The 14,339-nt window shown below is 42.9% G+C and overlaps 1 protein-coding gene across 1 annotated transcript in view; it reads left to right on the top strand.

Annotated features, from left to right (window-relative positions):
• Window positions 1–525: 525 nt before the first annotated feature.
• Window positions 526–14,339, top strand: part of LOC306930095 (glutamate receptor 4-like) — a gene marked incomplete at both ends in the record, with an annotated part of 197,277 nt that continues 183,463 nt past the window's right edge. The window contains 4 exons of the mRNA XM_079510838.1: window positions 526–558; window positions 5,083–5,103; window positions 5,247–5,277; window positions 10,622–10,765. Coding sequence (XP_079366964.1) covers window positions 526–558; window positions 5,083–5,103; window positions 5,247–5,277; window positions 10,622–10,765 — 229 coding nt within the window. The remainder of the gene's footprint in view (window positions 559–5,082; window positions 5,104–5,246; window positions 5,278–10,621; window positions 10,766–14,339) is intronic.

Genomic DNA, 14,339 nt, shown 5'->3' with positions numbered 1-14,339 from the left:
CCACTGGGGCTAAAGGAGCTTCATACAGCCCTGCAGGGCATGGAGGGGGGCAAAGCCCCAGGCATTGATGGACTTCCAGTGGAGTTTTACAAGGAGTTCTGGAGCGAGATGGGTGAAGATCTGTTAACTGTGTTTAATGAGAGTTTCAAAGACATGACACTACCGCTAAGCTTCAGGAGGGCAGTAATAACTCTCTTACCAAAGAAAGGAGATCTACAAGAGATTAAAAATTGGCGCCCCGTTTCACTTCTCTGCACAGATTATAAAATCCTCTCTAAAGCTTTGGCTAACAGACTCAAGGAGGTTATGGACCTGGTAATTCATCAAGATCAGACGTATTGTGTGCGTGGTAGGTCTATTCTGGACAATGTGTCCTTAATTCGAGATATTTTGGACGTCTCTGGTTCATTAGGTGTTGACACTGGTCTCATTTCACTTGACCAGCAAAAGGCATTTGACCGGGTTGAATATCTTTACCTCTGGAATACTCTGGAGAGTTTTGGTTTCAGCCCTGGTCTAATAGCCATGATCAAGGTGTTGTACCAGGACATTGAGAGTGTACTGAAAATGAATGGTGGTCTAAGCGCCCCTTTTAAAGTGACTAGAGGGGTAAGACAGGGCTGCAGCCTTTCAGGAATGTTGTATTCTTTATCCATAGAGCCCATGTTATGTAAAGTGAGAAACAGCATAGGAGGTCTGCATTTAAAGAATTTGAACAAAAGTCACATTTTATCGGCTTATGCAGATGATGTCATGTCATCGTTATCATAAATAACAAAGAGGATATAAAAAAATTAGAAGAAATTGTGAATGATTTTGGAATTTTATCAGCAGCAAAAGTAAATTGGGAGAAGAGTGAAGCATTGGCAGTTGGGAACTGGAGGGAAGGTCTGCCCATTTTACCAGGGGGGTTGACATGGAAGAAGGATGGGCTAAAATATCTAGGAGTATATGTTGGGAATGAGACTATAGTTAAACAGAACTGGGAAGGGGTAATTGAAAAAGTAGAAGGCAGGCTCAACAAATGGAAATGGTTAAAACCACAGATGTCCTTTAGAGGCAGAGCTTTAATCATAAACAATCTAGTAGCTTCTGCTCTGTGGCACCGGTTGGCATGTATGGAGCCCCCTAAAGGACTTATACACAAACTGCAAGCCATTTTATTGGATTTATTTTGGGACAGGTTACATTGGGTGCCCCAGAGCGTGTTGTATTTACCAAGAGAGGAGGGGGGACAAGGTTTAATACACATAGAGAGCAGAATAGCTGCTGCATCTTGAGAAAGACAGGCATTGTTTTTGATGGATTGTAAGGCTTTAAACCTACGTGCTTTACCTCCTTTTTATAAAGCACTTTTTAAGGTTTGGGACCTGTTCAAATGGGAGAGACTAGAGCCCACATGTTCTCTACACTGGTTATTAGAGGAGCCTCTTATTAATGGAGCCAGGTTGGATGTTCAGAATAATACAACACCAGGTCTCAACAGCATGCTGTGTACTACCAGGGCTGTTACTCTGAAGAACATTGTTGATTTAGCTGGTCCTGGTCTGAGTGACACCACGGCTGTAGCTTATTTTATTGGGATGAGGTCGTTACGACAGACCAGGAACTTGAATATGTGGCTTGAGAAATTGACTGAGGATGAGATAATAATGTTGCAGGAATACAGTGACAGAGTAGAGACTCCTGATGAGGATGATCCTTTTCCTGAACTAGGTTTCATTCCTAATCTAGAAGGTTTCTCAGGTGCTTTATTGAAGGAAGACAGCGAATATGTAGACTTGTACACTGCAAAAGGAAAAATGATGTATAAAGGTTGTGTAAAAGCACTGAACAGGTGTAAATTTAATGGGATGGTCGACACAGTATGGAGACAAAAATTAGAGCTGGATATTGAAGTGAAACCTGTATGGAGGGTACTATACAAACCACCTATAAAAAAGAGAACTGGTGATTTACAGTGGAGGATTTTACATGGTGTCATTGCAGTTAACAGTTTTGTCTCTATGATCAATCCCACAGTCCCAAGTTCATGCCCTTTTTGTGACAAAGTGGAGACCGTTTTTCATTGTTTCTATGAGTTTAAAATACTTTTTGTATTGTTTTGGAAAACATGTTTCATTTGTTTGGTGAAGAGTGGTCTAAGACTGCTTTTATTTTGGAGTATACTATATACTGCAGTAGAAAGAACAAAGTCGAGGGCAAGGAGGGACAAGATGCAGTTCCTCTTTTCCTTGCATTTATAAAAGCCAGAATATGGGTCGATTATAGATTTTTTTAAAGAAATGAATGACATTGATGAGTTCATGAGAAAATGGTGTTATGATGATGCACTTTGTTCTGTGGTAGACGATTAATTAATATTTAATATCATTTTTAGGTAGAGAATTGAAGCTATTGTTGGAACTGTAATGTATTTATCTGATGTGTGTTTGTTTTAAGTAGTTTTGTAAATAAAAGTTTTTGGTAAAAATAAAAATAAATATCTCTCTGTCCCTCTGTCTCTGTCTCTATGTCTCTGTCTCTGTCTCTGTCTCTGTCTCTGTCTCTGTCTCTCTCTCTCTCTCTCTCTTTCTCTGTCTCTCTGTCTCTGTCTCTGTTTCTGTTTCTGTCTCTGTCTCTCTCTGTGTCTCTCTCTCTCTCTCTCTCTCTCTCTCTCTCTCTCTCTCTCTCTCTCTCTCTGTCTCTGTCTCTGTCTCTGTCTCTCTCTCTCTCTGGTACCTAGATCAGGTTCTGGCGAACAGGCGGGCGTCAGAGTTTTGGACATGCTGTAGTAGTTTTGTGAGAACCTTGGTGGTGACGCCATACAGGAGGCTACTGGATGTGATGAAGGCATGGAGGAGTGATGAAGGCATGGAGGAGTGTCTCAGCGGCAGTGTGGGATAGCATGGGACGAAGGGAAGGCGGGCGATGATGTTGCAACGGTGGAAAAAAGGCGGTTTTGGGTGGAGGGGGTGACAGTGGAGCCATCAATAAATCTTACAATATTTCTTGCAATAAATCTTTCATTTATTGCAGTTGAGTTTTAGAAAGTTTGTTTGTCAGGCAGAGAGGTGAGGGTGGAGTGGGGGATGGTTTTACTAAGAGCCTTCAAATACAGAACTTTTCTAACGTTTTACCAATACAATAATATTACTGTTAACTGATTAATGTGTGTGTATCGTCACTTTAACATTTATTTATTGATCGCCTCTTGTCTTGATTGTTTAAACATGACGTCATGGACCGCTATGCTCCATAACAGGCTTGATAAGCCCAAAGCTTATTGATACCGGCTACTCGATAAGCCCAAACAAAGCTTATCGATACCGGGTACTGGATAAGCCCAAAGCTTATCGATACCGGGTACTGGATAAGCCCAAAGCTTATCGATACCGGGTACTGGATAAGCCCAAATCTTATCGATACCAGGTACTCGATAAGCCCAAATCTTATCGATACCGGGTACTCGATAAGCCCAAAGCTTATCGATACCGGCTACTCGATAAGCCCAAAGCTTATCGATACCGGGTACTGGATAAGCCCAAAGCTTATCGATAACGGGTACTGGATAAGCCCAAAGCTTATCGATACCGGGTACTCGATAAGCCCAAAGCTTATCGATACCGGGTACTCGATAAGCCCAAAGCTTACCGATACCGGGTACTGGATAAGCCCAAAGCTTATCGATACCTGGTACTGGATAAGCCCAAAGCTTATCGATACCGGGTACTGGATAAGGCCAAAGCTTATTGATACCAGGTAAGCTTGTTATCGTATTTTTTCGGGTATCGGTTATCGAACTCCATCCCTACTCATAAAGCAACATTCTTGGACTTCCGAGGTTTCTTCTCGATAGAGACAACATACAGAGTTAATCTGGTCGTTTTAGGAACTGTATTATTATTATATAAAATAATAGATCTCCACTGATGCTGAATCAACAAATGTTTATGTATTTATTTCTGCATAATAAATGAAGCCTAGTCTAATGAGTTACGGTTACGCCGTGTTAATTATGCACAATGTGACGATAAAATATTAATTGACCAGCTGGGTGTTTTATTAAATAAGTGCTTTATTTTTATAGAGATGATGAGGCAATGGCGTGAAATCTCAAATTGGAAGCGCGGAGACGCACACGTACACGCGCACACGCACACACGCACACACACACACATGATAGGTGAAAGTCTTCACCAATAACGCAGCTATGTGTGTCCCTATGTATATGTGTACGTCTCTGTGTCCGAGCGCGGACAGCTGCAACACCTAAAGTGGCCAATAGAGTTCAGCACTGAGTAAATAGGCACAGAGTACACTACAGTACGAGCCCTGGGAGCGTTCCTGGGGCTCTGGGTGTTATGGGCATGTGTGGCAGGTTAAAACTAACCCGTGGCAGGTTAAAAATAACCCGTGGCAGGTTAAAAATAACCCGTGGCAGGTTAAAAATAACCTGTGGCAGCTTAAAAATAACCTGTGGCAGGTTAAAAATAACCTGTGGCAGCTTAAAAATAACCTGTGGCAGGTTAAAACTAACCCGTGGCAGGTTAAAAATAACCTGTGGCAGGTTAAAAATAACCTGTGGCAGGTTAAAACTAACCCGTGGCAGGTTAAAACTAACCCGTGGCAGGTTAAAAATAACCTGTGGCAGGTTAAAAATAACCCGTGGCAGGTTAAAACTAACCCGTGGCAGGTTAAAAATAACCTGTGGCAGGTTAAAAATAACCTGTGGCAGGTTAAAAATAACCCGTGGCAGGTTAAAACTAACCCGTGGCAGGTTAAAAATAACCTGTGGCAGGTTAAAACTAACCCGTGGCAGGTTAAAACTAACCCGTGGCAGGTTAAAAATAACCTGTGGCAGGTTAAAAATAACCCGTGGCAGGTTAAAAATAACCCGTGGCAGGTTAAAAATAACCTGTGGCAGGTTAAAAATAACCTGTGGCAGGTTAAAAATAACCCGTGGCAGGTTAAAAATAACCCGTGGCAGGTTAAAAATAACCTGTGGCAGGTTAAAAATAACCTGTGGCAGGTTAAAACTAACTCGTGACAGGTTAAAACGCCTCTCCTCTCCTCTCCTCTCCTCTCCTCTCCTCTCCTCAGCCTAGTGACAGTAAGGTGGAGGTGCGAGGGGGGGGGGGGGGGTCTATTCACTGTAACGCTGATGTACTCCATTCAACATCGCAGTCACGCCCCCTGACTCTCTCTCTCTCTCTCTCTCTCTCTCTCTCAGCAGCTAAGAGTCCTCGTCCCCTCTGCGTTAACAGAATGCAAGCAGCAACAAAGGACGTCCCAGAGGTGAAGCCTCTCCTCTCCTCTCCTCTCCTCTCCTCTCCTCTCCTCTCCTCTCCTCTCCTCTCCTCTCCTCTCCTCTCCTCTCCTCTCCTCTCCTCTCCTCTCCTCTCCTCTCCTCTCCTCTCCTCTCCACCCAGAGGTGAAGCCTGGAATGATGAATCACTGAGGAGTCTCTACGGAGCCCAGAGCACGCTCTGATGGACGTACGTGCGTGTGTGCGTGTGTGCGTGCGTGCGTGCGTGCGTGCGTGCGTGTGTGCGTGCGTGCGTGCACGTGTGTGTGTTACTGTACTTATGAGCGCCAAAACGAGTACAGTCTAATTGGCTAAATACTAAATATAAGTTATGATGAGGAACCATTCTCTCTCTGCCTTCATAAAAAACTGCCACTAATCAGCCCGCGGACCCCCATTTGTAGAGATATGCCAGTGATTCTCAACCCGTTTAATTTCAAGGACCCCCAGTTTGACATGCATTATTCTATAGACCCCCATTGAATGTAATTTCTATCTCTGGGACCCCCAATTTATATTGTAAAATCAATGTTAATTTAACTCTGAGAGTGTAGAAATGGAACCACATTTTTGTTCCATTTGTACACTCTCAGAGTTACAGACTGATAAGGGTCCATTTGGTTCCTAACTATCATTTAGCTGGGGACGCAGGGAAGTGTACCCCCACCCAGAGTAATCTAGTAAGAGAGTAATCTATAGAGTATTCTATAGAGTAATCTATAGAGTAATCTATAGAGTAATGACACTCCCGTTGACTCTCATTGTAACAATGGAATGCGGAAGTGCTCATTCTATCTCAATGGAATAGTTCCAGCGATAGAAGCAATGTTTGGAACTATCGCCCATAGGCACCCGCTTTGCGGTGAGATCAAAGCGTGTCACCACTCTCTTACTAGATTACTCTGCCCCCACCCTACAGATGTGCTGTTTGAGAACTGTACACGTCCTGCCATTGGCAGTTCACCCTTTGTCAGCCTTCTGATTGGTCCCTGACTGACCAACCAGCAGCCTCTTTCCGCCCTGGTTCAGCCTTGTTTATGTTGAATTTGCTAAAACATCATTTTTGGAAAAAACTCAACACCAACATGATCTGCCTGCAGTCCCCATGCTGCACCTGTGGTGTTCCTTTTTTACTGAAACCAAGTTTAAAATAAGAACTGAACTCACAGAATATCAACACGAAGCAACTGAAAAACACCTCATTTTTCAGTTGAACGGCAACCATGGGAGCGAAGAGGGGCAGAACCAGGGACGGGACTTGACAAAGGGTGAATTCAGTAGATTGTCAGAAACACAACAGGTCATTGATTGTCAGTAACACAACAGGTCATTGATTGTCAGAAACACAACAGGTCATTGATTGTAAGAAACACAACAGGTCATTGATTGTCAGTAACACAACAGGTCATTGATTGTCAGTAACACAACAGGTCATTGATTGTCAGTAACACAACAGGTCATTGATTGTCAGAAACACAACAGGTCATTGATTGTCAGAAACACAACAGGTCATTGATTGTCAGAAAAACAACAGTTCAGTAGATTGTCAGAAACACAACAGGTCATTGATTGTCAGAAACACAACAGGTCAGTAGATTGTCAGAGCGTAAAATGAAACCAAATGGACCCTCTCTGAAGAGTTAAAGACCAATAAGGGTCCATTTGAGGGTTGCTCCATATAATCGGTAGTAGTCGTCCATATCGGCCGTAAAAATCGGTTTTCACCAGAAAAAAACGATTTAAAATGAAGTACCGCACATCTAGTCTAGAACAAAATCAAATATGATGTAAAATCTTAAGTAAAAATAAACTGTAAAACAGACGCTTGGAAAAGAGTCTAGGCTATTTATTGATTGATTGAATACTTTATTAACAGGCTTTGGGCCAATCAGCCCCTATAGGGCCTATAGGCTTGTTTCCATTGTGGTCCTCTGTATAATATCAGAATCAGTCAGAATCGGTATCGGCAGATTTGACCCTGTAAATAATCAGAAGACCGCAGATATCGCTCATAATTTCATAATCGTGCAACCCCTAGTCCATTTGGTTACCAACTCCTCCGTCATCATTTAGCTGGGGACCACCTGGGACCTTCCCAAGGACCGCTGGTGGTCCCTGGACCCCCTGGGTCCACCTGGGACCTTCCTGAGGACCGCTGGTGGTCCCCGGACCACCTGGGACCTTCCCAAGGACCGCTGGTGGTCCCCGGACCACCTAGAACCTTCCCAAGGACTGCTGGTGGTCCCCGGACCCCCTGGGACCTTCCCAAGGACCGCTGGTGGTCCCCGGACCACCTAGAACCTTCCCAAGGACTGCTGGTGGTCCCCGGACCCCCTGGGACCTTCCCAAGGACCACTGGTGGTCCCCGGACCACCTGGGACCTTCCCAAGGACCACTGGTTGAGAACCAGCGATATGTGTGCTTATATTTACTGTGCATTACAGATGTGTGTGTGTGTGTGTGTGTGTGTGTGTGTGTGTGTGTGTGTGTGTGTGTGTGTGTGTGTGTGTGCGTGCGCGTGCGTGTGCGTGCGCGTGCGTGCGTGTGTCTGTAGAACGCCAGCAGCATTCCTCTCATCATCTTAAACAACACAACAGGCTCCGTTGTTTTTACACACACCCCCCAGGCGGGTGTGTGCATACATTACTTATCTCTGTGTGTGCGTGCGTGTGTCTATGTGCTGGTGTTTTTTTGCCCCTAAGCTCATACTTAAGTTATGGTGTGTGCATACGTGTGTGTGTTTGTGTGTGTGTGTGTGTGTGTGTGTGTGTGTGGGTGTGTGTGTGTGTGTGTGTGTGTGTGTGTGTGTGTGTGTGTGTGTGTGTGTGTGTGTGCGTGTATTGGTGTCTTGCCCATTCGCTTATGCATTTGTACGTGCGTGCGTGCGTGCGTGCGTGCGTGTGTGCGTGCGTGTGTGCGTGCGTGCGTGCGTGCGTGCGTATGCATCAGTAATGTCCATAGCGATCTCGCACAGTTATTTACGTAATCGTTGAGCATTGAGGGGTTAAATACGTCAAGGCCCGTTGTTTATTCTGTATTTATTACACGGCTTGGTTGAATGCTTGATTATGATTGGTCAATCGCCAAATGCAGTGGTCTGTTATTTCTGGATAACAGACCGCTGCCTAATCAAACCTTCGGAGCACCTGCTGTGATTTACTGCTGTTTCTAACATGACAGCTGAAAACTAACACACAATGTAATTTAACTAAACAACATGACAGCTGTAAACTAACACAATGTAATTAACTAAACAACATGACAGCTGTAAACTAACACATTTGTCATTTAACTTAACAACATGACAGCTGTAAACTAACACACAATGTCATTTAACTAAACAACATGACAGCTGTAAACTAACACACAATGTAATTTAACTAAACAACATGACAGCTGTAAACTAACACACAATGTCATTTAACTAAACAACATGACAGCTGTAAACTAACACACAATGTAATTTAAGTTAAATTACATTGTGTGTTAGTTTACAGCTGTCATGTTGTTTAGTTAAATGAAATTGTGTTAGTTTACAGCTGTCATGTTGTTTAGTTAAATTACATTGTGTGTTAGTTTACAGCTGTCATGTTGTTTAGTTAAATGAAATTGTGTTAGTTTACAGCTGTCATGTTGTTTAGTTAAATTACATTGTGTGTTAGTTTACAGCTGTCATGTTGTTTAGTTAAATTATTTAACTAAACAACATGACAGCTGTAAACTAACACACAATGTAATTTAACTAAACAACATGACAGCTGTAAACTAACACAATTTCATTTAACTAAACAACATGACAGCTGTAAACTAACACACAATGTCATTTACAGCTAAACATTGCTCTCAAAAATGTTTTTGATTAGGGTTTAGGTTGGTGAGGGGTGCGTTAAGACGACCGGATTAAGGTTGGTGAGGGGTGCGTTAAAACGACCGGATTAAGGTTGGTGAGGGGTGCGTTAAAACCACCGGATTAAGGTTGGTGAGGTGTGCACACAAATGGAACATTTTCCCATTGCCTCCCCCATCCCATATGCCCATATATGGACAAATCTGTATCTGTGTCTGCATGTAAATGTGACTAGATTTATTTATTTTTTCAAAATGAGTTAATAGCACAGGCAGACTCTTCACATACTAGATCATGTCTGAAAGAAAAAGTCAGAGCTGAAATCGACGTAAATATGAAATAAATGCTTAAACATGTAGCTAGGTGTAATGTTAGAGTCCACAAAAGACATGTAAATATGAAATAAATGCTTAAACATGTAGCTAGGTGTAATGTTAGAAACCACAGAAGACATGTAAATATGAAATAAATGCTTAAACATGTAGCTAGGTGTAATGTTAGAGTCCACAGAAGACATGTAAATATGAAATAAATGCTTAAACATGTAGCTAGGTGTAATGTTAGAGTCCACAGAAGTGAACCTTTCAATCCTGTTTTCTCAACTTCTGCAAGACATTACTCTATAAGCCATATCTTCAAAACTTCAAAACGTTGACGTTGGGTTGCTATGGCTACCTAACATTACCGATCAGTGTACTTAGGAGGCCAGCGTGACATCACGGAAGGAACTCCTTATTTGGGCATGGCTGACACGGAACACTGTGTAGGGGGGGCGTGGCTTGTGGTCACAGTGACGTCACAGTGATGTCACAGTGCCTGGTATAAAAGCAGAGCCCACAGTGAGAGAATGACATTCAGCACCTCGGTTGCGTTCTCTCTCTTACGAAGGAACTTATTCAGTTTGTAGCTTTTATTCTCAGCGGTGTAGAAATGGCGTCCGCCAGCGTTCTGTCTGAAGATCACTTGATGTGTTCACTGATCCAATCAGCACTCCGTGTGGACACAACTACTGCAAAGCCTGCATCACACGTTACTGGGACACTAGTGATGTGTGCAAGTGTCCACTGTGTCAAGAAACCTTCTACACGAGACCAAAAGTATCCGTCAATACTTTGTTGTCTGAGATGGTTCAACAGTTCAGGAGCAACAAGTTGAAAGAAGAAGATGAAGCAAAGACAGAGGAAGTTCAGCAGATGATCCAGGAGAGACAAGAGAAGATTCAGGAGGTCAAACGCTCAGTAGAGATCAGCAGGAAAGATGCAGATGCAGTCATAGCCGTCAGTGTTCAGGTCTTCACTGCTCTGATCAGCTGTATTGAGAGAAGCCAGGCTGAGCTCATTGGTGTGGTTGAAGAGAAGCAGAAAACAACAGAGGAACAGGCTGAAGTCATCATCGAAGATCTGCAACAGGAAGTCACTCAGTTGGAGAAGAGAATCTCTGAGCTGGAACAGCTCTCACACACTGAAGACCACCTCCACCTCCTCCAGAACTTCACATCCATCAACACAGAGTGGAGACCACCAAGGACTGGACAAAGGTCAATGTCCATCAGTCTTCACATGTGGGTTCATTGAGGACAGCTGTGTCTCAGCTGGAGAAGACTATCAGTCAGGAGATGAAGAAGCAGCTGTGTGATGCTGAGCTGAGGATGATACAGCAAATGACTGGCTCATCCTGTCTGAGGATGGAAAACAAGTGAGTGATGGAAACGTAAAGAGGAATCTCCCAAACAACACAGATAGATTCTCTAAAGGTGTCTGTGTCTTAGGAAAACAAAGCTTCTCCTCAGGAAGGTTTTACTATGAGGTCTAGGTTGGAGGGAAGACTGACTATGGTTTAGGGGTGGTCAGAGAGTCCATCAACAGGAAGGGATCAAGCACATGGAGTCCCAACAATGGTTACTGGACTATAGTGTTGTGGAATGGAAATGAGTACCATGCTGCTGCTGACCCTGCTGTCCTCCTCCCTGTAAGAGAGGAGCTCCAGAAATTGGGAGTGTTTGTGGATTATGAGGAGGGTCTGGTCTCCTTTTATGATGTGGAGGCCAGAGTTCACCTCTACTCTTTCACTGGCTGCTCCTTCACTGAGAAACTCTTTCCATTCTTCTGTCCACGTCCTAATAAAGGTGTTAGAAACTCTGCTCCTCTGATCATCTCTCCTGTCTCCATCAAAATAGATCAGCATGGGGTTTAAATAACATCGTCGTAGGAAGGAGAGTTTAAAAACATGTAAAAAGAATTAGTCCACACTGACCATCTAGCCATTCATTGTTGTAGTCCACAATGACCACCTAGCCATTCATTGTTGTAGTCCACAATGACCACCTAGCCATTCATTATCTGTAGTCCAAAATGACCACCTAGCCATTCATTGTTGTAGTCCAAAATGACCACCTAGCCATTCATTATCTGTAGTCCACAATGACCACCTAGCCATTAATTATTGTAGTCCACAATGACCACCTAGCCATTCATTATTGTAGTCCACAATGACCACCTAGCCATTCATTATTGTAGTCCACAATGACCACCTAGCCATTCATTATCTGTAGTCCACAATGACCACCTAGCCATTAATTATTGTAGTCCACAATGACCACCTAGCCATTCATTATTGTAGTCCACAATGACCACCTAGCCATTCATCCTTGTAGTCCACACTGACCACCTAGCTATTCATTATCTGTAGTCCACAATTACCTCCTAGTCATTCATTATCTGTAGTCCACAATGACCTCCTAGCCATTCAGTGTTGTAGTCCACAATGACCTCCTAGCCATTCATTGTTGTAGTCCACAGTGACCTCCTAGCCATTCATTATCCTTGTAGTCCAAACAGGCCGAGACAGATTCTGGTACCGTCTAAGCCCTAAGGTGACCGTAAAATGTTTATATTTTGTGTAGCCCTACATGTCTCTAGTTTATATTTTGGTATGATAACTCTTCCAATTCAGTAGCTTAATGCCAGTTATGACCATAGACAACCTATACAAGGATATATATGTGACCACATCACCACACCATAGACAACCTATACAAGGATATATATGTGACCACATCACCACACCATAGACAACCTATACAAGGATATATATGTGACCACATCACCACACCATAGACAACCTATACAAGGATATATATGTGACCACACCACCACACCATAGACAACCTATACAAGGCTATATATGTGACCACATCACCACCATAGACAACCTATACAAGGATATAATATACGCCGCGGACAAAGCCAACTCGAGTCGTGACAACTCATGACAACACAAACAATATTTTGGACCAAACAAATAATTAGAAAGAAGAAAAAAACGGCAGGTTACAACACTTTTTTTGTTGTTTTTCTTCTTTGTAATTATTTGTTTGGTCCAAAATATTGTTTGTGTTGTCATGAGTTGTCACTACTCGAGTTGGCTTTGTCCGCGGCGTAACCGTCTTTAAATAAATACTTTAAGAAATGTCTATGAGAATAATGCATTGGGTTTCATTTCCTGGTCCAGGGTAGGAGGCGGGACTGCGACGCTCTATAGGTGTGGTGGTGTGGTCACATATTTATGAAACCCAATGCATTATTCTCATAGACATTTCTTAAAGTATTTATTTAAAGACGGTTACGCCGCGGACAAAGCCAACTCGAGTCGTGACAACTCATGACAACACAAACAATATTTTGGACCAAACAAATAATTACAAAGAAGAAAAACAACAAAAAAAGTGTTGTAACCTGCCGTTTTTTTCTTCTTTCTAATTATTTGTTTGGTCCAAAATATTGTTTGTGTTGTCATGAGTTGTCACGACTCGAGTTGGCTTTGTCCGCGGCGTAACCGTCTTTAAATAAATACTTTAAGAAATGTCTATGAGAATAATGCATTGGGTTTCATTTCCTGGTCCAGGGTAGGAGGCGGGACTGCGACGCTCTATAGACAACCTCTACAAGGCAACATTATACAAGTTTCATTATGCTTTTTTCCATCATTTAAAATAGTGGTTCCCAAACTTCATCATGTCAAGGACCCCCAAATTGACACTCTTTAACCCGCGGACCTCCATTTGAAAATATATGCCACGGACCCTCATAAGAGAAGATTTATACGGCTCTAGCAGTGATTCTCAACCCGTTTAATTTCAAGGACCCCCCAGTTTGACATGCATTCGTCTACGGACCCCCATTTAATGGCATTTCTATCTCTGGGACCCCCAATGTACAGTATATTGTAAAATCAAAGTTAATTTAACTCTGAGAGTGTACACATGGAACCAAATGGACCCTAACGGGTCCATTTGGTTCCATTTGTAGACTCTCTGAGTTACAGACCCATAAGGGTCCATTTGGTTCCATTTGTAGACTCTCTGAGTTACAGACCCATGAGGGTCCATTTGGTTTCCAACTATCATTTGGCTGGGGACCCCCTGGAACTCCCTCAAGGACTCCTGGGGGTCCCCGGACCCCACTTTGGGAAGCACAGATTTAAAACATGTAGGTCAGAGGAGATACTCTTGGCCAGTCTAAGCATGCTCTTGGTCTGGGCTAAAGGAACGTAACACAAATTCAACAGGCCTAGCAACAATGTTAGTGCAGATCTTAATTTGGCTTTATTTTTTATTATGCTATAGATCAGCTGGTTATCAACCTTTTTATACCAAGTACCACCACAGACAATATATGGCACTGCATGGACCACCACAGAATATACATGTCAGTCCATGGACCACCACAGAATATATATGTCAGTCCATGGACCACCACAGAATATATATGTCAGTCCATGGACCACCAGAATATACAGCATTGTGATTCATATAGAGTGAATGTATAGGTTGCAGCGTATAACACTATGACAGCATTGTGATTCATTTAGAGTGAATGTATAGGTGGCAGCGTATAACACTATGACAGCATTGTGATTCATATAGAGTGAAGTGAATGTATAGGTTACAGCGTATAACACTATGACAGCATTGTGATTCATATAGAGTGAATGTATAGGTTGCAGCGTATAACACTATGACAGCATTGTGATTCATAGAAGGTTTGTTCTGCCCTCAGGCTGAGATAGAGAAGCATTAATAATTCATGTTCCAGGAGGTTCGTCAGGGAAGCTGTTTGTAGAACAAAAAGCTCTGGATCCGTGAAGTAATCCCTCCTCCTCCTCCTCCTCTCTCCCCCACCTCCTCCTCATCCTCCTCTCTCCCCC

This window comes from Electrona antarctica (genome assembly GCF_951216825.1).
Source record: "Electrona antarctica genome assembly, chromosome: 9".
NCBI classification, from domain to species: Eukaryota; Metazoa; Chordata; class Actinopteri; order Myctophiformes; family Myctophidae; genus Electrona; species Electrona antarctica.
Note: the sequence above shows the minus strand (reverse complement) of the source record. Positions and strands in the feature narration are given on the sequence as shown.